At 40.1% G+C, this 23,802-nt stretch overlaps 1 protein-coding gene across 1 annotated transcript in view; it reads right to left on the bottom strand.

The window, feature by feature from the left end:
* The window catches only part of PPEF1 (protein phosphatase with EF-hand domain 1), a 57,207-nt gene that overhangs the window by 28,511 nt on the left and 4,894 nt on the right, over positions 1-23,802 (bottom strand). Inside the window, exons 2-6 of the mRNA XM_075850786.1 lie at positions 23,477-23,604; positions 17,168-17,234; positions 5,250-5,410; positions 1,442-1,556; positions 978-1,024 (exon numbers count right to left, since the gene is read on the bottom strand). Of these exons, the coding sequence (XP_075706901.1) occupies positions 978-1,024; positions 1,442-1,556; positions 5,250-5,410; positions 17,168-17,234; positions 23,477-23,604 (518 nt within the window). The remainder of the gene's footprint in view (positions 1-977; positions 1,025-1,441; positions 1,557-5,249; positions 5,411-17,167; positions 17,235-23,476; positions 23,605-23,802) is intronic.

The raw sequence follows: 23,802 nt of genomic DNA, 5'->3' as shown, positions 1-23,802 counted from the left end.
TTTTCGCGCTGCACGCACCCATTGAAGTCAATGGGTGCGTGCAAATCGCGCTCGGCACACGGAAGCATTTCCAGGTGCCGCGTGATTCACGCAACAGTAGTCAAATGAATGAATGAAAACAGAAAAGCACCACGTGCTTTTCTGTTTGTAAGCAGAAAACCAGAGTGTCATCAGGATGCCGGCTGCGCGAAAATCACGCAGCCGCGCATCATATGCTGCTGACACACGGACCTTTTGCGCGCGCAAAACGCAGCATTTTTTTGCGCGCGCAAAATGGACATGTCCGTGTGAATAAGGCCTAAGGGTGTATACTTATTTTTGTTTAAACTTTGGTTAAATATTTTTGGGGATTTTTTGGGGGAACAGATGGGGTTTTAATGTGCTCCAAAAACACAACCACTTTTATTTTTTATTTTAAAGGTTTAATATAAGGGGTAATAGGATAAATGTGGAAAAAAAGGAAATATTTTTTCCTTTTGTAATTTAATATTTTTTGAACCAAACTAATTTATTTCACAATATAATCCCCTCACTCTCCCGAATATAATAATACCAAATAGGTGTACTTTGCTTAACCTACATCATGATTATAATGCCGAGAACACATCAGGCATCGTATATGAGTCTGCAACTTTCAGGTTTGTGCCCCTTAGGCCTAATTCACACGAGCGTGTTCGGTCCGTGATATAGATGTTTGGAAGCGTTCTGCTCCCGATTTTTCGGCCATTTACGGTCTAAAAAACGGCCGAAAATTAGCCGTGCGAACATACCCTAAAAGTTTATGTTGCTGCATTCGAAGTAAGTCTACAATTTTTTCATGCCATCAAGTTCCTGCGGTTTGGGCGTCACCCCCCACCTTTACGTTACATATGGACAATAATAGCACTGTTTCTGGAAAAACTCCAACTCCAAAAATTTCAACAGATTTTTAGTAAAAGGCTAGGTTTTATTACAGTATATAGATCAAACATTTTTACCTTATAGAATATTAGCAACAGATCATCCAACTTTCCATGGAGGTCACCTTAATAAAAAAAAAAACAGGTAAATAAATCAAAGTGCCAATTATATTTTACAGTGCGTCGTTTTACAATACGAAATTGGTACTTAACATACAATTTTCCTTCCCTAAACCCACACTGCAAATCAAGTGCCCGACCCAATGCAGGTTTCTATTTTTCTTCTTTTCCTAGATTGATTCCCCTTTAGTCAACCAAAGAAAAAAGAAACATAACAAAAAAAAAATGAGGAAAAAATATCCACCCTGTTGACCTTTTAAATAAATTATATCAATATGATTTAATTTTATGATTTTACATATATCCCTTGTAAATGTCCGCCTATACATTGATAAAATACTAGGTGAAGTAACTACTCCTGTCAAAACAAGTGACTTTACGTGAAGCTGTACAGTATAAGTTGTTCTACAGGCAATACTCACCACATATGGTTATCTGTTTGGAGTATGATGTAGTTAAATGAACAATGTTTGGCATTTGTTTGAGGAACTTTTTGATTTCCTCAAGGAGTTGAAGGACATACTGGGCATGAAGTTGCTGAAACATGAACAATTAATGATATTTATTTTACAACATCACGTTCTACAAAATATTCCATTACAACAATATGTTGCATATCGTATTGCTAAGTCTCTGTTCACATGCAGTGACGAAACCTCGTACGATGGGTACCATCACCGCCTGAGGGTCCCCATTGACTTATAATGGGGTCCGTTGGGGTGTCCATAATTTTTACTGGAAGAACAGCGCTGCATGCTACGATATTCTCCCTTTCAAATCTGACTGAATCTGCGATGAAGACTCCCAATGGAGCCTCAGACTCCGTTGGGAGTCTCAATCGCAGATTCCGTCAGATTTGACACAGATCTAAACAGAGCCTTACACCCAATTGATAGCATGTGGGATTTGTAGTAAGGTTTTAAACTTTTTACTGCAAGGACGTATTTAATATATAAGTGCCGTGACTAGAATATCAGGGCTAGACCTTAGTATCATTTGAAAGCCCAGAAATAAAATACTCAGGTTGCAGCACTTCTTTGAATTCAGAAAACTGCATGAAATTGTAATGTGCCCAGTGTTTACTTTCAGAAACTATAAGGATATAGGGTTAGAATGTGAAGTTTTATTTTAAAATTCAGCTATTATTTGTGAATCTTAGAAGTGTCAAATTTGTGCAGAAACCCCTGGCAGCAAAAGGTTAAATTAACTGTAAGGCTGGATTCACACGACCATGTTACGTCCGTAATGGACGGAACGTATTTCGGCCGCTAATCCCGGACCGAACACAGTGCAGGGAGCCGGGCTCCTAGCATCATACTTATGTACGATGCTAGGAGTCCCTGCCTCGCTGCAGGACAACTGTCCCATACTGTAATCATGTTTTCAGTACGGGACAGTTGTCCTGCAGCGAGGCAGGGACTCCTAGCGTCGTACATAACTATGATGCTAGGAGCCTGGCTCCCTGCAGTGTGTTCGGTCCGGGATTAGCGGCCGAAATACGTTCCGTCCATAACGGACGTAACATGGTCGTGTGAATACAGCCTTACTATCAATTCAAACCTAAAATTAAAAAATAATTTTCGAGTCAATCTTAAATAAATAACGGGAAGGTGTCCGTGAACAATAGAAGTGAATGGGTCCGTAATTACGAACGATTTTTATGGTCGTGTGCATGGGGCCTTAGGGTATCTTCACATGCAGAGTCAAAAACGTCTCAAAATACGGAGCTGTTTTCAAGAAAAAACAGCTCCTGATTTTCAGACGTTTTTTGTGGCACTCGCGATTTTCACTCGGTTTTTTACGGTCGTTTTTGGAGCTTTTCTCAATAGAGTCTATGGAAAATGGCTCCAAAAACGTCCCAAGAAGTGACCTGCACTTCTTTTTCGCGGCCGTTTTTTTACGCGTAAAAAAACGCCACAAAAAAATGCTCCGTCGGAACAGAACGCAGTTTTCCCATTGAAATCAATGGGCAGATGTTTGGAGGCGTTCTGCTTCCTATTTTTCAGCCGTTTTTCGGGCGTTTACGGCCCAAAAAGCGGCCGAAAATAGGCCGTGTGAACATACCCTTAGAGAACAGATACATATCTAGAATGTGTGATGACTCACAGGTGATTTCCGCAGTGTTAGGCCCTGTTCACACGTTTGGAATTTTGAGGCAGATTTTGATCTGCCTGAACGCCGTTAGCCGCATTTTTCGCTCACACCCATTGAGTGCCACGGGCAAAAACGCAAGGAAATATGCTTTCTCTGCCTCCCATTGATGTCAATGGGAGGTCAGAGGCGTAAACGCCTGAAGATAGGGCATGTCGCTTCTTTTTACCACGAGTGTTTTTTACCGCTCGCGGTAAAAAAAACGCGTCCATCTCCCATTGAAATCAATGGGAGGCATTTTCGTATTTTGGTGCGTTTTCCGACTCTGTTTCCGCATCAAAAAAACTATGTGTGAACAGAGCCTCATTGTGCTGCTTCTTACTATCTATGGCACGTGGCCTGTAGTCATTGAAGATCACATAATATATACGTTTTGTTTGTAAGCAAATGCTTAAAAAACGATTGAACATTCTGTTCTAGCAAGGAGCTTTTATTACTTCCAACTAATGTCCCATTTTGCATTGTTCACATTTATGCAACAAGGTGTCACAAACATGACTGATGAGTAAAGCGTGTAAAAAAATTTTTTTACTCTTAGGGGCTTATTCAGACGAACGTAAAATACGTCCGTGCAACGCGCATGATTTTCACGCGCCTCGCACGGACCTATGTTAGTCTATGGGGCCGTGCAGACAGTCCGTGATTTTCATGCAGCGTGTGTCCGCTGCGTAAAACTCACGACATGTCCAATGTTTGTGCGTCTTTCACGCATCACGCACCCATTGAAGTCAATGGGTGCGTGAAAATCACGCGCAGCACACGGAAGCACTTCCGTGGGACGCGCGTGATTCGCGCAACAGCAGTAAAAAGTATGAATGAAAACAGAAAAGCACCACGTGCTTTTCTGTTTATAAACATACAAACAGAGTGTCATAATGATGGCGGCTGCGCGAAAATCACGCAGCCACGCATCATATGGTGATGACACACGGAGCTGTTAAGTACCTTTTGCGTGTGCAAAACACCGCATTTTTTGCACGCGCAAAACGCACACGCTCGTGTGAATCCAGCCTAACTCACAGTGGTTTTGGACTTTAAATCATTAGTTTTTATTATTTAACAAATAAATCCAACGATGTACAAAAGCACAGAATGTGTACACTCAAATAAATACAAGATATCACAATCAAGGACATCGGAGGTATTCAAAATGTAAATACAAGCATTGGAAGGGGGAAGGAGAGATAGGAAGGGGAGGGGAGGGGGGAAACAAGGAGAAACTCCAAGGAAACATCTGTACATCCAATAGCATGGTACAAAGAAAATAACAATAACATTAACCATGACATTAATAACGAAGGTCATAATCCCAGGCGTGTGTCTCAACATGGGAACATATCCGTCCACCTTTGCCATTGGGCACTAAATCTGCCCAATCTGTTCTGTCTGAGTGCAAATAATCTCTCATAAACACAATGGGACGACACTCCCTCAATAACCTCCCGCAAGGAAGGAACCATGGCAGACTTCCATTTTTTAGCCACCAATAATTTAACCGAGAGACAAATATGGCAGACCAGAGCTATATGAGCCGGCAGAACGGTTCCCATATTTAAGGACAGAAGGGCCATAGCTGCATTTGGTACCAACATAACACCCAATAATCTGGAACAGAGATCGAAGACTGAAACCCAAAATGGAGCAATAACAGGGCAATCCCAGAAAATGTGATGTAAAGAACCCACACCCCCACCAGCATAAAGGACTAGAAGCCGGAAATATCTTGGATAGCTTATAGGGAGTATAATACCATTTTAAGAGGAGCTTGTGATAAACTTCCAGAAGATTTGAGTTCATAGTAGACCTAAGCGGTCTACTATTTTTGGACTTTAAATCTCTCTTTAAAGGCAACACTAAAAAGTTCAAAAGAATCATAGACCATATATATTCGAAGATAAATCATTTCATGAAAAGCCAATTTGAATAATAGCTAGAGATTTAAGGAAATAGATTGAGAAGGAATACGAAAAGACAAAAATACGTTTTAAAAGTCCAAGAGTAGAAGAGGGAAAAGGTAAATAAGGTTTAAAAATCCTAGTAATTTCCATGTATTTACTTATTCGATCACAGTGGGCTTACCTTTTCTTGCTTAAAAGCATGAAGAAGGGTATTAGTGTCAGACACAGATAAAGGGAATGAAATCCGTGGTCCATCATACGAGTCAGGAACTTCAATAGTTTCATAGGCCATAAGCATTTTTTGCCCTTCTCTTGAAGAATTGACTATATCAGAAATCAAGTCTGGAAGATCAAGTTTTAATATCACATTTATTATGAACTTTGATGCTTTGGAATGACACATCCATTCAAATGCCCTAAAATAAATACTTTCAGACTAGTCTTAACAGTTTACATAGTTCTAATAAGGAAGAACTTCATAGCAGCTTCAATGCTGGCTTTGGTACTGTATATTGCATATCTGTTGAATATTAGCACATACAAATGCCGAAAATATATTATAGACTGTGTTCCAGCAACAAGAGAATAAAACAGAATTCAAGATAAAATATATATATTTATATGTTGTATTTGAAGGGGTTTTCCAGTCCCTAAACATTGATGGCCTATCCTCAGGATAGGCCATCAATAGCTGATGGTTCGGGGGTCTTACCCCAGATCAGCTGTTTTGAATGGGGTTCAGTGTTTGTACGAGCGCTGCTTCCCCTTAATTTCTACTTGCTCACTGTGAATCGTCGGCGCAGATGTAGCGGCGATTCACAGTGTTGCCGTCTTCTCCCATTTACTTTAATTCAATTGCAGAATTCTGTCTGAAAAACCGCACCAAATCATGGTGCAGTTTTTCGTCCGGAATGTCTGCTGCGGAAAACAGAAGTGAAAAAAAACGACCATACTCACCCTCTGACGTTCTGCAGCCTGGCCTCCTGGGATGATGTTTTATCCCATGTGACTGCTGCAGCCTGTGATTGGCTGCAGTGGCCACACGGGATGAACCATCATCCCAGGAGGCCAGCCTGGATATAGAAACACAGAATTCTGGGGATACTATAAGATTAAAAATTTTCTTAGTTGCGATTTTCGCGGCACAATCGAAGCTTTTCCGTCGCAAAAATCGTAACATCTGCTATTTGTTGCGAGTTTTACCTCCCCATTGAATTCAACCCCACAACAAAAAGGCAGCGATTCCGTAAATACAATTCAAATGCTTATCATTTATGCAGCATGTGGATGAGATTTGTTGAAATCATATCCATTCTGCTGCTACTATATTATGCTGCAGATTTGCAAAATACGTTGTGGAAAATCTGCATTATTTACACTACGTTTGAACTTACCCTCAGTGGCGGATCATCATTAGGGTGGGCCCCCTCATGCCTGGTGGCGTCGCTAGCACTGTAGAGGCCGCACCTGCCATGAGGCGAGGTGAGCTTCTGGCCTCAGGAGGCAATGTACAGTATTTCTAAGGGTAGCGGCAGAGCAGCTTCGAACTGCTGTCCGACTCCCAGCTATTAGCAGCCATGGTCTGTGCTGCTATCTTTCTAAATCTACCTGTGCTACTTTAGAATCTCCCCCTCCAGCCCCCCTTCCCTACTCTTCACACAACCTATCCTCCTCCTCCTGCTGCTGTTACCAGTCGGGATGTGAGGGAGGGGAGACTGTCTGCGGGCACTGTGTCGGGCTGTGAGCAGGAGAAATACTGGAGTGAAGGATCTCACCCCATCAAGCTGCTGAACTGTTCTCACAAATATCCTACATAAAAAGTAAGTGCATGTGTATACATGTACGTGTATAATGTGCATATATAGTGTGTGTATGTATATATATATATATATATATATATATATAAATTGTATGTATGTATATATATATATATAGCAGAAATTCCGCTGCGGAAAAACCACACCATTTCCTGCGTTTTTTTGTTTTGTTTTGTTTTTTATTTATTTACATTTTTGAGACATAGTAAGGAGGGGAGAGGGATAAGGGTACAGAAAGGAATGGATGGGGATTAGGGGTAACATAATAAGCAAATACAAAGAAACAAAATAACAATTAACAGTTGTCTCTGCTGTATTATATTAAAATTAGAAAGCTACATATATACTTTCCATATAAAGTTACATGTACTTCAAGTTATACATATTTCGTTATTGGTACCAGTTTAGTTTTGGTTGGGAAGTTTGTAATGTGATCTAACCCAGCATGTTAGACAAAGCATCTGTGTTCTGGGTATCTATCCATCTATTCCAAGTCCTGTAATATTTATCTAGGTTTTGTTCAATTGACCATTTCGTTTTTTCGAATGACTGTACCGAACAGACCTCGGCAATCCATTCCGAAGTGGATGGCGTATCTATCTCCTTCCAGTGTCTAGCAATTATAAGTTTCGCTGCATTTAGAAGGTGGGGAATTAAGGAATTGTGGTTTATGATCCGGTATGACATGTCCAGATTCAGGATTAGTAATTCTAATGTCAAAGTGATATTGATATCTTCAACAGTATTTATGATTGTTTCTATTTTCTCCCAGAATGGCTTGATTAGATCACAGTTAAACCAGATGTGTGACAGATTCCCTGTTTCTTTTTTGCAGCGCCAGCATATTGGGCTTTGGTTGGGATCTTTTCTATTCAGAATCTCTGGCGTTTTGTACCAACGTGCTATTACTTTATAATTTAGCTCTTGTATTTTTGTAGAACTGGAAGTGGACTGAGAATTTTTTAAAATTCGGTCTGTCTGTTCCTTAGTGAACATTTTACCTAATTCGCTTTCCCATTTTGTCATGAATGAGGGTATTTCTGAGTTAGCGATGAGAAGTTGATACATTTTTGAAACTGCCTTTTTGGGAACAATCTTAGAGGAGTAAAAGTTAGTGAACAAATTAACTGAACTTGTATCCAGAATATCAGGCAGGAAAGCCTTAATTGAATCGGCAATTATATTGAATGTCTGCTCATCCAACTTAATACTAGGAAATGCAATTTCCATTTCTTCCATTGTAATCAGTTTTTTGTTTAAAGTAAATTTACTTGCTGGGAGTAAAGCTTCTTTCGTGTTCGTGGATAATTTCTTCTTAATTTTTTTGAGTTTATTCGGTATCAGATAATAGATTGGTGTGTGAATACTTATATTACGTATAAAATGATGTTTTTTGTTCCGTTTGTGCCATGTTCTAATAGTTTGATTAGTCAAAGGATTGAGTATATCAGAATATTTGAATCTATTATAAGGTGTTGGCCATATGATATCTTCAACTTTAATTTTTAGTAAACTCAGCTCGAGTTCGAGCCAGAGCTTGCGTTTCGTAGGGCTTTGCCACTTCATATATCTGCATAGGTGAACAGCGTTTTTGTAGTTTTCTATGTCTGGTAGACCAATTCCACCTGCTTTTTCGTTTTTTACGAGTGTTGAATATTTAATTCTACATCCTTTAGCTTGCCATATAAATTTCGTTATTATCTTTTTAAGTTTATTGAAAAATGTCAAAGGGATGTCAATTGGTAGCACTTGTAGTAGATAAAGTATTTTCGGTAGTATTACCATTTTTATAATGTTATTTCTTCCGAACCACGAGATTGGTAAAATATTCAATTTCTCCAAATCCGCTTCTATTTTAGTCAGCAGTGGCTTATAATTTAAATCGAAGAGATCTTTATAGGAATTATTTATCTTCGTACCCAGGTATGTAATGTGAGAACAGTTGTTTTTAAAGGGGAAGTTCTTAGACATTTCCTTCCACTTTTTGGGGTCTATGTTTACGTTTAGCAATTCTGATTTTGTTGTATTAACTTTGAAGTTTGAAACTTCTCCAAATATTTTGAACTCCTGTAATAGGGCTTTAATCGATTTTCTTGGATTGGATAAGATGATTAACATATCGTCTGCAAATGCGGCGGTCTTGTGTTCTACTTTATTACACAGAAGTCCGGTGATCCCCTTGTTTTCCCTAATCTTTTGGGCTAAGACTTCCATGGTCATTATAAATAACAATGGAGACAATGGACAACCTTGTCTTGTGCCGTTCTTTATTTCTATTTGGTGTGAGAATTCTCAGTTTATTTTGAGTTTCGCGGATGGATTTTTGTACAAAGCCATAATTTTGTCTATAAATGTAGATGGAAGGCCAAATTTTTGTAGTGTCAATTTTAGGAACAACCAGTCTACTCTGTCGAATGCCATTTCGGCATCAGTATTCAGCAGAGCAATAGGAAAGTTTTTACTCCTGGCTACTTGAATCACATTCAGAATCCTAACCGTGTTATCTTTAGCTTCCCTGCCTGGTGTAAAGCCCACTTGTTCTAGGTTAATTATGTTTGGTAGAAATTGTTTAATTCTATTTGCGATTATTTTTGCGAAAAGTTTTACATCATTATTTATCAGAGAGATGGGTCTGTAATTACCGCAAATGGTGGGATCTTTTCCTTCTTTAGGTATTAGGGTAATATGAGCAGTCAGTGACTCTTTACAGAAGGGGTTATTTAAGTCTATGGTGTTGAAATACTGTGTCAGAAAGGGGGATAGAGTATCTGTAAATATTTTATAGTATGACATAGAGTACCCGTCTGGACCTGGGCTTTTACCTTTCGGGCTATTATTTATAGCGTTGTCTATTTCTTGTTTTGTGAAAGGAGAGGTTAGTATTTGACTTTGAGTCTCTGAAATGTGAGGGAGGGTTATATTGTCAAGTAGTTCATTTATTAGATCCGTTTTTTTTAATCGGTGTTTGGTCTTGGTTTTTTAAGTGGTATAATTCTGAGTAGAAGCCACAGAATTCCCTAGATATGTCTTCTGTTGTATGCAGTAGTTTGTTTCTTTTATTTTAGGTATAAATGTATTTGAATGCTCTTTTCTAATTAAATTGGCTAGTCTCTTTCCACATTTGTCTGCTGCCATGTACCTTTTGAACTTCGCGAAGTAGAAGTTTATTTCAGTATTATAGCTCAGTAGCTCCTTTAGTTCTGCACGCAGTTTGAATAGTTCCTTTTTTTATTTTATACATAGTGATTTCTTATGTTTCAATTCCAATGCTTTTATTTTTTCTAAAATGTTTGTAATTTGTTTGTTTGTTTCTTTTTTTTTCCTAGCGCTTAGTTCAATTAGAAAGCCTCTGATTACGGCTTTATGAGCTTCCCAGCTATTCGAGTTACATATGTTGTCTGGACAGTTGTCTAGGAAATAGTCTTTTATACGTGAGAGTATGTAGGTTTTATCTTGTTTATTGGTGAGCAAACTGTCGTTTAATTTCCAATTAAAATAATTGCCATTTTGTTTTTGGGTGAAAGAAAGAAGTAACAAAAGTGGAGCATGATCCGACTGTGTGATAGAACCATATTTTACTTGTGTTATCGTGTTGATAAGAGAGTAAGGTACAAATAGGTAGTCTATTCTAGAATATTTTTTGTGGACAGCCGAATAAAATGAATAATCTCGGCTAGAAGGATTTTTAATTCTACATAAGTCTACCAAGTGAGCTTCGGCAAGTAGTTTTTTTATACATTTAAGTTTTTTATATGAAATTGATGAACTGTTGTTAGAAGAAGTGTCTAATGAAGGTTGGAGTGGAATATTAAGGTCGCCTCCTAGAATCAATTCACCTTCCTTGAATTGTTCCAGTTTTTGCATCAATTGTTTGATGAACTTCTCTCTAGATTTGCGAATGTGAATGTTTTACCAAATATATACCCCTTCAAAAGAACATATCTACCTTCAGTATCCAGTAACACATCTTTACAGGTGAAGGGAACTTTTTTGTTAATGATGATGGCGACACCCTTAGATCTTTTATGGGGTGTTGAAGAATTGTACCATTTCGTGAAGATTTTATTTTTTGTTAATGGGGTATAATTTTTTTTGAAGTGGGTTTCTTGTAGAAAGGCTATGTCTATTTTCTCCTTTTCTAGGAATTGAAGTATTTGTAGTCTCTTACTAGGGACATTGATGCTTTTAACATTGTACGTAGCTATTTTAAGTTCAGCCATTATTTAAATAGTACATATAATTTGTTCTAATAGTAAAATTCAGCAGAGACAGAACAGTTAGGCGGGATTCACACGACCGGGTTGTTCCCGAGCCCGAGTGTCCGCCGGTAAAATCGGCCATTTTGCCCGGCCGGTTTGCATTAAGTTTTGCATCCGTGCCGGGCCGGGCAGATCCGGACAGTGACATCAGCGGCAACTCCTGAAGGGGAATCCCCATGTGATCGGGGATTCCGCTTCAGGAGTTTCCCCTGATGTCACTGCCCAGATATGGACAGAGACATCAAGCTCTCTGTCCAGGAGCGGAATCCCCGAAAACACGGGGATTCCGCTCCTTCAAGGAGCTAAAGTGCGGCTAGCACATAGCAGAGCGGGGAGATACCTCCCCGCTCTGCTATAGTGGCGTCGCTACAGTAGCAGCAGCAGCTGCTAGCGGCGCCATCGAAGCTGTCGTCGGGCCAGGGTGCTTTTAAAACAAGCAGGGGAAGGGAGCCAGCGCAGCACTCCCTTCCACCTGCTGTACACCCCGGCCCTGCCACACAGTGTACAGCGATACCATTCGTCAGAATGGCATTAACTCCTCCTCCTCACATGCACTCTTCGCTGTGAGGAGGAGGAGATAGAGCGCAAGCGCCGGGAAACCCGGCCATCACTCGGGACACATCCCGGTGATGGCCATGTATTACCCAGCCCCATAGACTTCTATGGGAGCCGGGTGGCCGGGTACCCGGGCGAAGATGGAGCATGTCCTATTTTTTGACGGCCGGTTTTCCCGGCCGTCAAAAAATCGGTCGTGTGAATAGCCCCATTAGGGGTCTATTATTCCTAATGCAGCCGGGTGCCGGCCGATTTATGAACGGCCGGCACCCGGCCGGGAAACCCTGCTGTGTGAATGAGGCCTAATAACAAGAATTAAACACATCTTAAACAGTTGAGTGTGTTTTAGATAGGGTGAACGTATGATTGTTGGTATATTTGTATATATCCAACACAAATATGCTGCCGGTAGAGATCTATTGGAAATCATTCCAATCTCGACCGGGGTTTATAGCATAGATCAAATTTCCCGTGGGGGGGTGTGTGATCTAAACCTGAAAAAGTTTGCGTAACAAGAGAGGTCATTTACATTTTAGAACCCAATTCTTTCAGCAAGTCTAAAGAATTATAATAAACATACAGATATAACAATATCAATTAAATTTCGCAAAAGGATATTGAAGTAATTTTCTATTTTCCTCATCTTTTCGGATCGGTCTTTTTCATCTTCTTTGTTTTCTTTGGGGTAGCGGTTTCCCAGTTATCCTGTTTTGGAAGTTTTAGAAAGTTGAATTCATCTTCTGGGCGAGTCCAGTCTGGTATTTGTAGATGAGAGAGGTCTAATTTGTTGAGAACAAATTCCAAGTCTTCTGGTGTTTTGATGGTCAGTGTTTTATTGTGTAGAGATATAGCAAGGCCAAAGGGGAACATCCACCTGTATGGAATGTTTCTCTCTCTTAGTGTTTTGGTTAGAGGTTGTAAGTGCCGTCTTAGGTCCAAAGTCAGTTTGGAGAGGTCTTGAAATATGACAATTTTGTATTCCTCGTATTCTATTTTCCTAGCATATCTTACTTTGTGCAGTATTTCCTCTTTCATTCTGAAGCTTTGTAAGCAACAAAGAATGTCTCTTGGTTTGTCCAGTCCAACCGATCTGGGTCTAAAAACCCTGTGAGGTCTTTCAAGTCCTACTTCAGTATTTCCTTCTTTCCCCAGAAGTTCGTTGAATATATGTGTGAGTACATTAGTGATTTCTTTGTCTGCGACTGTTTCGGGGATACCTCTTATTCTTAGATTATTTCTTCTAGACCTATTTTCAAGGTCGTCTATATGTAATCTTTGTAAGTATGATTCTTTTTGTTTATCAATGAGTATCTCAGATATTCTTTCAGCATGTGAGATGACTTAAGTACAAGTGTCCTCCAGTGATTGTATTCTGATAAAGGCTTGTTTGACATCGTTCCTCATGTGTGATATTTCCTCTTTTACTGTCTGGGTGAATTCTTTAAATAGTCCCCTTATGCAGTCTGTTGTAGGTAGTGCTTTTATATATTCCTTGAGGTCAGATGCATCGTGTGTCGTTGGTTGTTCTTCATCACTGTCTGACCAGCTTGAAGTGGCAAAATTATCTTTAGTTTTATCCTTCTTTTCCGATCTTGAGCTTTGATTTTCTTCAAAGGTCAGCTTTTTACTGGTGATTTCAACCTCTTGTCCTTTTTTGGGAGTTTTACCAGCCCTGGCTTGTTCTTCATTTGAACCTTTTATGGGTTTACCCATTGTGATCTGTATTCCCCTTATTCAACTTGCTGGAAGAAGGTATTATGAGATTAGGGAATTTCATGAGTCCTATAGTAACACATGATATGGGTTTCTTTTAGGTAATGTCTTTTGGAGCTGTAGGTTCGTGTTATTAGGGTCCAAATGTTAATTGGTTTGTGCAATTAGTTTGTATTTTAATTCAAGTCCTGAGTGCGGTATTACACAAGCATCCAGATGTTTGGACTATGTAGTTAGTCAGAAGGTATGTGGTCTAGCAGGAGAAGATCCTTGCTCTTTCTTATTGTTTAAAGTTATAAATCTATGTATGGATATTTAGGTACATTCAGATACCGTTAAACCTTTATGTTTATGCTAGAGATATTTTGTTCCTGGTGGGTAGCTTTCACCTTGCTCTTACATTGAGCGGAGTCCTTTGTCTCAGGAAAGTAAGCACTTCCTGTCTAACGGCCTGAAGGTGTTTTTTTCCCCTCCCTTTTCTTTTTCTTGATAAATCTAGTACCCGGCTTCTACTTGAAGCGAGGCTGCCATAGGCCTAATGGCTTTATTGGTACCTGAGAGCTCTCCTGAGCTGAGAGGAGGCAAGATGAGCGATGTCAAGGTGATCCTGCTGTTATTTCAGCTGCGTGTACGTTTTCCGGCCGGGTGCAATTCCAAATTTACTCCCCGGTCTCCGGTCGTTGTTAGGCCGCGGCAGCAAATTCTGTCTCGGACTTTCTAAAAAGGATCCTCGGAGCAAGGATTGTCCCTCTCCGGTTCGTTTATTTGGGCTGGAAGACCCCTCTTCTCCGTGAGATTGGGGTAAGTGTGTTACATATATTCGGAGCTCCCTCCAGATGCGTCCGCTCCATTGCTCCGCTAGCCACACCCCGCATTTCCTGCGTTTTTTACTGCGGAAAATGGTGCGTATTTTGCTGCGTTTACGTTGGTGGATGGTGATATCGCCTCTGAAAAACGCAGCAATTCAGTCCACTCTCTGCAGCAGGAATGGACACGCTGTGGTATGAAAAATACGCACTGCAGGACTACATTTCTGGTCGGAAATTTTACGCAGCGTGTGGATGAGATTTGTTAAATCTCACCCAATTTGCTGCTACTGTATTCTGCTGTGTATTTTCCGGGCAGAAAATACGCAGCAATTCTGTTAAGTGTGGACAAGCCTTAACACAGTAGCAGCAGAGTGGATGAGATTTGAACAAATCTCATCCACACGCTGAATAAATGATAAGCGGAAAAAATGCTCAGAAATTGACCTGCGGTGCGCTTTTTTTATTCCGCAGCATGTCACTTGTAATTGGGTAAATGCTGATTATTTGTTTTGGGTTTTCCCCATTTAATTCAATGGGGAGGTAAAACCCACAACAAATAACAGTTGTTATGTAAAAACACAAGTCAGAAAAAATTAAAATCTTATACTTGCCCAGAATTCTGTTTCTTCGTCCAGACCGGCCTCCTGGGATGACGTTTCATCCCATGTGACCACTGCAGCCAATCACAGACTGCAGCGTTCACATGGGATAAAACATCATCCCAGGTCTGCAGTGTAGCGACGATGTGTAGCTTTATATACAAGGGGGGGGGACGCTGTGTAGAACTATATACAAGGGGGGGACACTGTGTAGCACTATATACAAGGGGGAAGCGCTGTGTAGCACTATATACAAGGGGGGACGGACGCTGTGTAGAACTATATACAAGGGGGAAGCGCTGTGTAGCATTATATACAAGGGGGCAAGGGGAGCACTGTGTAGCACTATATACAAGGGGGGAGCACTGCGTAGAACTATATACAAGGGGGAAATGCTGTGTAGCACTATATACAAAGGGGAGAACGCTGCGTAGCACTATATACAACGGGGGAATGCTGTGTAGCACTATATACAATGGGGGGAAGCGCTGTGTAGCACTATATACAAGTGGGGAAGCGCTGTGTAGCACTATATACAAGAGGGAGGGGGAGCGCTGTGTAGCACTATATACAAGAGGGAGGGGGAGCACTGTGTAGCACTATATACAAGGGGTGGGGAAGCACTGTGTAGCACTATATACAAGGGGTGGGGAAGCACTGTGTGGCACTATATACAAGAGTGGGAGAGCGCTGTGTAGCACTATATACAAGGGGGAAACGTGGGGAGCACTATATACAAGGGGGAAACGTGGGGAGCACTATATACAAGGGAGGGAGTGCTGTGTGGCACTATCTACAGGGGGATGTGTGTGATGCTATCTACAGGGGGGGTGGCGCTATCTACAGAGGGTGTGCGTGGTGCTATCTACAGGGGTGTGCTTGGCGCTATCTCCAGGGGGGTATGCGTGGCGCTATCTACAGGGGGTGTGTGTGGTGCTATCTACAGCGGGTGTGTGGAGCTATCTACATGGGGTGGTGTGGCGCTATCTACAGGGAGCACTGTGTGTGTGGTGCTTTACTTTACAGTGTGTGACACAATTATATTCAGGGGCACAGTGTTTGGTACTATTTCATTCAGGGGCGCAGTGCATTGTGATATTATATTTAGGGGCATAGTGTGTGGCACCATGATAATTTTATCTTCGTTTATAGGTGTAGAAATGTTGGAAAAGTGAGGAGCCGAAGACATCTGAGTGGCAAATTCTGCAGAGATGGGTTATGGCCGGGAGAAGTCGTCATGAATTCTGGACCGTATGGAGAAGAAAAGAGGAAAAAAACTACTAGAATCTGAGAAGTCGTCATCTGTGAGTCACTACATTTATAGAGAATCTGTCACCTCTCCTGACATGTTTATTACAGGAAATCCTTGTACTCCACATAAAGTTTTGTGCAGTCCAGGACTGATAGACAAATGCGTGATACTCGACAGTGGGATACTGTCAGCGATGGTTGGAGACTGTCAGTATGTAGGGACACAGCTCTGCGAAAGGGGAATCGTAACAACCATTTGTTAATGCTTGCGCAAAAAGGTAGTTTTAGCAATAGTTACGGCGTTGCAGGGCAGCGGTGAAGGGTGGCCCAAGTTTGGGTAACAGCCCAGGGCCTATGGTCTACTTAATCCACCACTGCTTACCCTGTGTGTCAAAATTAACCTGCTGAATGTGGCCTTCAAACAAAAGGCATAACTGGAATTTATCGGGCCCTATAGCAAAGTCAGCAATAAGTCTTTATCTTCTTGACAATAAACTGAACGCACTTAGCAGTATAACTACTTCTACAATGATCGGCAACCAGACGATTAATAGTAAATTCGGTTATCTGCACAATGGAGAACGCACATAGTGGAGTGTGTTCAGCATCGGACTGGGGTTCCTTGGTCCCACCAGAGGTGATGATTCCGAGGTCGCGCCATCCATCTATATAGAACATAAACATGTCCACTTTTCATTTTATCATAGTCCTTGTTGTTATTGTATACACAGGAGATGTCATCAATAAGGAATAATAGGTAATTTGTGAATCATCTCATAAGTAATAGATCCTAGTGGAAAGTGTTTGGCTCCAAATTGGATTGTCTTCTGCTTGACCTTTAAGGCCCATTATTTTGTTAGAGCCCAGGCCCACCAGAGGATCCTCTGGTTCTCTGGTGGGCCAGGCTGACCCCAAGTGTGTTTCTTTTCCAGAAAAAGGAACGTTTCTGTACTTGAGTAGTCGCCTCAGCCTCTTAGCAACTAGTATAGCTGTTACGGCTTACATGGATGCATTTAAATAAATTTTAAGGCCTCTCTGTCACATGATGTCACAGCTTTCTTGTGGGGAAGAATAAGGCTTATCTGATAAAACTTACCCGGGCCAGGATGTTGCTCATTAATCTGCGCATAATGATCCATCATAAAAGTAAAAAAGTTGGAGAGCTGGAAAACAGTATAGGTTGAAAGGAATCAGTGAAATGATAACTAGAGCTACACATAAAACAGCTGTCAACTGAATGCTCGCCCTCCCTATAAACCTTTTTTTTTTCAATAAGGAAAAGAGACAAGTAGCTGCCAGACACTTCTGACAGCAGCTTATCTCCATGCGGATCAAAGGATGGGGCATATTTAAAATAATACTTATGATGAGTTCTGTGCTCATTTAGGCTTTACATTAACACAGTGCCACCCTCGAGTCGCTGGAAAAATCACAGAACTACTGCAACTGTACAATGAATTCAGAGAGAGCATGTTGTTGTTTTTTTAAATTATTATTTTATAAGATTCTCAATCAAATTAACAGTCAATAACAATCAATGATGTTATACAATCCAGTTAAACAAACTGATTCCATATAAAAATACTGTAGTGAACAGGATTAATCTACCCCCCCCCCCCACCAATCCCTATGTGCATCATGTTTGACAAAAGAAAGTAAAGAACAACACTGTCAAGATAGTGATATAGGTGTTTGCCCATGAAGAATATCTGATAAATAACAATCTGTATGTTTAAAGTTGAAAATCAATTGCTGTTTGATATCAGATGAGAGCATTAATAAAGCTTAGCCAAGTTTCAAATAAACATTTAGTGAGTCTCTCTTTACATAATATAGATTTTGTCCTCCTAGGAAGATGCAAATGAGAATCTGACCAAATATTAAAATATATTTATATAGCCCATTCTGGAGTCAGTGTAAAGGCAATTTTATAAGAACCGGGCATATGGGTGCATACTCTCTATCAATAGTCCATTACAATTTTAACTGGATATATAGCATGATATAAGCCCTGTGAAATATCATCAAGGCCATGTCTTGGAAGCTACTGACCGGTATAGCTTTTTGTAATTATAAAGTAGCTGTTAGGAAGTCCCTGGATTCAAGTTACGACATACTTAAGGACCACTACTTGGGACCAGTCGCAACAGCTTCATGTGAGAGACAGGGTCTAATGTGATGATAAATTGCACTAAGTGACATGATCTGGTGAATGGCCCATTGAACAAACATTTAGACATGCCCTTAGGGACTACTTGTCCATGCTAGATAAACAGCTAGCTAAAAATCTGCACACTTGTAGGAATATGAATTGGTGTTAAAAAAAAAATAGGGAATTTAAGACTTGTTGCTTCGAAAGGGAATCTAAAATAGTTACTATTCAATAGGTCAATAGGAAAATTACAGTCACAAGCTGCCAGAATCTTGTAAATAATGGACAGACGCCTGCAACGAAAATCGGTATTAACTAGAAACGGTTGGATGGCGAATTTTGACTGTCCAATCTGCATAGTTCCCTTACATGTCTCCAAGATTGAATAGTTGACCATAGTATACGGTTTCCCTGTATTTGCTCCATGATTTCTGTGTCTGACAAATGTAATAAACCTGCTAGACCAATGTGGGGGAATAATTGTGATTCTAATGGAGTGTTAGCGAAGTGAGGTGCTTTGTGCAACCAGTGAGTGACACATCTGAAATTAGCTGCCAGACTAGATAAGTGAAGATTTGGTAGGTTTAGGTCGCCCATCACCTACGACTGTTGAAGTTTGAATAGGTTTACGCGGTTTTGCCATTCCCCATCCCAAATACAAGTTGTAAAGGCTTTTTGGACCAGTTTTACATCTGATTTCTTAAGTAACAATGGCAATATTTGGATTGTATATAATAATTTAGGGAATGATACCATTTTTATTAAATGACAACATCCAGAAAATTATATAAAGTGAATTGTTTCCAAAATTTAATGTGCTGTATGATAGAGGTGAAGATTTGTGTGAAATTAAATTTAGAAAGAGAAGAAGTGTTGTTAAGAATCCATACTCTTAGGTAAGTATCAGATTCCGAATGCCACCTAATGGGAAAATGATGTACCCCAGTTTTTCTTGGCTGTACAGAAAATTGGTAGTGCTTCAGACTTGTCGAAGTTGTCCTTGAATCCTGAAAACCTGCCAAATCGGTTAGTTATAGACATTATTATTGGTATCGTTCTTTTTGGGTTAGTAATGAGAACATCATCTGCGAAGGCTAAAAGTTTCCTCATCACAGAACCCACCCTAATACCTTGAAAGGAATCTGTATTATGTCGTATTCTGAGGAGTGGGGCAAAGGGCTATATTGAATAATACAAATAGTAAAGGAGAGGGATGGGTGGTTATTAAAACAAAGGGTGGATTGTGGGTTGGACTATAGCATTTGGATAGCATCTTAGAATTGCTTACTAAAGTATCGAAATTTCAATACGAGTCCAGAAAACCCAGCCGAACGCCTTATCGTCCAAACTTACCAAGATGTTAATTGTTTGTTTTCTTTGAATAAATAATGGCCCCAATTGCAGTTTGTGGTGGGGGAGGTGATTACATCTGAGAGTATGGATTGATGTCTAGTGGCTAGTATGTTAGTGAATATCTTATAATCTATGTTTAAGAGAGAGATAGATCTGTTTGAGATTGTAAGCGACAGGTCTTTGCCTCGTTTTGGTAATACAGCTACACACGTCTCATTGGACGTATACGGGATAGACTTAGAATAAATAATATGATTGAAGAAACTGTGTAATTGCATATTAAGAAGCAGGCCAAATGGCTTATAGTATTCACTACTAAAGCTATCGGGGGGGGGGGGGGGGGGGGGCCTGGAACTTTTGGTGAACTTTAGGGATTTAATTTGTTAGCTGAATTTCTTCCTGACTGATAGGGGAATTAAGAACATCCGATTGGTCATTAGTTAATTTGGGTACGCTAGCTTGTTCTTCCTTGCACAAAGATTTCAAAAAGTTATTCACTTACTGTATATCTCTCTCATTATAAGTGGCGTATCTTGTACATAATGTGATCGGCGCTGTGAGGTAGATTACAGCAGTTTTTTATTTTAAAAAAATATCATTTTTGACGGAGTTATGACCTATTTTAGCTTTATGCTAATGAGTTTCTTAATGGACAATTGGGAGTGTTTTACTTTTTGACCAAGTGGGCACTGTGGAGAGAAGTGTATGACGCTGACCAATCAGTGACCAATACACTTCTCCCCATTCATTTACACAGCACATAGTGATATAGCTATATCGCTATGTGTAGCCACATAAGCACACTATAACGTTACTCAAGTGTCCTGACAGTGAATATACATTACCTTCAGCCAGGACGTGATGTCTATTCAGAATCCTGATACTTCTGTAGCGTCTGTGTGATATTTACAGCAAGGCAAGTGTAATCTCACGATATTACGATGTACAGTGAATATACATTACCTCCAGCCAGGACGTGATGTCTATTCAGAATCCTGATACTTCTGTAGCGTCTGTGTGATATTTAAAGCAAGGCAAGCATAATCTAGCGAGATTACGATGTAACCTGTCATTTAAAATGAGATTACGGCCCAGTTGTCCATTAAGAAACTCATTAGCATAAAGCTAAAATAGGTCATAACTCCGTCAAAAAAGATTATTTTTCTAAATAAAAAACACTGCTGTAATCTACATTACAGCGCCAATCACATTATGTACAAGATAGGCCACTTATAATGTGGTGACAGAGCCTCTTTAAAGACTTTTTCCTGCTTTACTGGGGTCTTCAGCCCATCAACATTCCATGAGCAAGTCTATAGAATTGAGGAAGTGGATGTCTCCACTTTGGTCATTTTAATGATTAGAAACAATGAAAAAAATTGCTCTGCTCACCACTGATATAGAGTTGAATACCACGTCCTCTATTAATCGGTACTCTCGGACAGAAGATCTACATCGGAGGTAGGCAAGGATCCAAAAATATTATGGTTGGTCCAGCACACGATGTAGTTCAAAATCAATGCTGCTTTAATTGGTACCAAATATTACAACAAATAAATGAAATCCAAAGCAAAGAACGCCTACGCGTTTCGAACCTCTCGGTTCTAAGAACTGTTCTTTGCCCGGAATTTCATTTATTAATTTTAATATCTGATACCAATAAAGCAGCATTGATTTTTAACTACATTGTGTGCCGGACCAACCTTACCATTTTAACTATTACCAGTAGTGGGTAAAGTGAAATTGTGTATTAGAAAAAACAGCGGAAACTAGTATCCTGTTCCAGCAAGCAGGTCTATCTCCAAATAATAACTTACAATATCCCCAAACATGATGCACACAGGGCCCCTCACCCCAAAAAACCTATTCCGAGTAATAAAACCAGAAAGCATAGCAAACAAATAGTTGTAAAATAAACATTGCAAAATTTCAATTCGCTTTCTGTGCATAGCAAGTGTGAATGCTTAGAAAGAATAACTCAGTGTCCAACATTATTGATAGTTATACTATATGTCTAAGTGGAAGACAAAGGTTGTAAAGCTGAAGCGGACGGATGAATATAGTCAATTGCTTTCTGTGTATGATCAAATAGCCAGCTTCTTCTTATCCTGGTAGTTAAGCTCCTTCAAAATCACTGGTTGTGGTTTGGCAATATGTTCTTCACGATCTATCCCAATTCTTTGTACTCTTTCTATGGCAATAGCTCCAGAAGAATCCACTGATTTTAGGTCCTGGTGAAGCCACTAAGAGGTAAGCTGGATCAGGTCATTGGATCCTACTGATTCTGAAACACCGATTAGGCGCATATTATTGCAACCATTTATTGTCTCTAAATCATCAAGCTTGTCTTGAAGTGTAGTGATCAACTGATCTTTTTCCATCGCTAAATGAATGAAAAGAATCTTCTAGGTCCGAGACCCTTTGTTCTACATCAGTCAGTCTATTGCCCGGGCGAGTGACCTGTGAGACTAATGAATATTGAAAGGTAGTCAGGGGAGCATATATTGTTGGCATCAGTAAATCCGCCATTGCCCTGGCAGTGGACTGTAGATTACTAACTTATGTTTCCAGCTTTTCTCTTTGTAGTGAAGGCATATTTTTACTTTGAGTTTGAGTACGATTAGTTTTGCTAGAGGACGCCAGATTGCTTTTGTTCATAAACTTGTCAATAGTGAGGTATCACATGATAGGACAACGATGAGATATGGGGGAGCTTCTATGAAACAAGGAATACGGTAACACTATTCTGAGGTAATTACATCAGACGAGAGAGAGTAGAGTGTATAAATGGAGTAAAGCAGAATAACACATGTCTTGTAGAGTGCACTATCCTCTCAATATAGCAATGTTAAACAGATGATAGAAGTAGAGTGCTATTATAAGGGATTACCTTAGAAATAGGAGAGAGCTTGCAAAGTCCAGATCCAATTCACTTATTCAAGCAGCCAGAACAGGGAAATAGCACAAAGTATTAACAGTCTATATAAGTGCAGGTAAGAGCTAAAGGAATAAACTCACCGATAGGTAGGCCAGATGACAACTTTATAAGGATACAAGTGGCACATATGCGTCCCAGTCAGGCAACTTTTCCAAAGTATTGATGGAGCAATATATGCTGCTTAGCTGAATAGTGCTATAAAGTCCTCAGCCTCACTATAGTGGTGAAAAAATATAAGGCCTGAAGGGTCCCTGCTCCAGTTCTCAGTGTCACAGATCCGTGTGGAGGGAGGACTATGAGCGTCAATGCAAAGCCCTGTGAGTCTAAGGAGGCAGGGGAGCTATTCCAGCCACACTACAATTTGGCCCTCTTTTACAGTGTCCTTAATGAGTGCATTGTGTGCTATGCAGTTCCCCGGAGAAGAGGGGAGATAACCACGTGGTAATGGCACCTGTGTACTTTACAGGCACTTTGATCCGAGCCCGATGCTGGTAGTGACAATGAAGGGTGGAGTAGAGCCGGTCTGCATTAAGTAGGACCTTGTCCACTCCCTATTCTGTTAATTCCCTCCGCAATAGCCCCAATAAATAAGTAGTGGAATTCTATTACCGCCGATGAGAACAGGAGCTCGAGTAAAATGTGGCCGATGCTGAGCGCCGCCTCTCGGAAGTCCTCCCTTGTTGAAAATTTTTATGATGTTTGCAAGGTTCCTTGTAACATTTTTAACCATTTTGGTCAATACATTATGTTACAGTGTGTTCATGGTTTTACTGGGAATTGCAGGCAATTCTGTGTTGCCGTGGAGCCCTAGTTTAAATTTGATGATATTTGAAGGACGGTTAATAATTCTGAGTAAATCACTTGTACCTGTAAACTGTTGAATGTATAGGATAATCATTTGGTATTTATACATATATGAATATGTAAAATAATACGCATATAGTGAATAAAATGCTACTGACCTGAAGTTGGGCCTGTTCTTCAGCATACTCAATAGACTGGAAAATATTAAGTGTGTAACGACGTCTCATTTCTAATCTCGCCATGTAGAAACGATACCATCTCTGTATCAAAACTGCTGCTTTAATTGCTAGTTGAAACAATACATTTTTATTAATAACGAGAAATAATTAACAGGTAATTATAGTAGTAAATCTGCTAGTAGTACATTGATGCAATAAAGGAAATACTTATGGTTTTGACAACTGAATCTGAAGCAGTTGTCAGAACCAAAACACAAATTTTCTATGTTCACTTATGGGAAATCTGTTTGGTGGCATCAGTACTT

This window comes from Rhinoderma darwinii, chromosome 2 (assembly GCF_050947455.1).
Source record: "Rhinoderma darwinii isolate aRhiDar2 chromosome 2, aRhiDar2.hap1, whole genome shotgun sequence".
NCBI lineage: Eukaryota > Metazoa > Chordata > Amphibia > Anura > Rhinodermatidae > Rhinoderma > Rhinoderma darwinii.
This window is presented reverse-complemented; position numbering and strand designations above follow the sequence as displayed.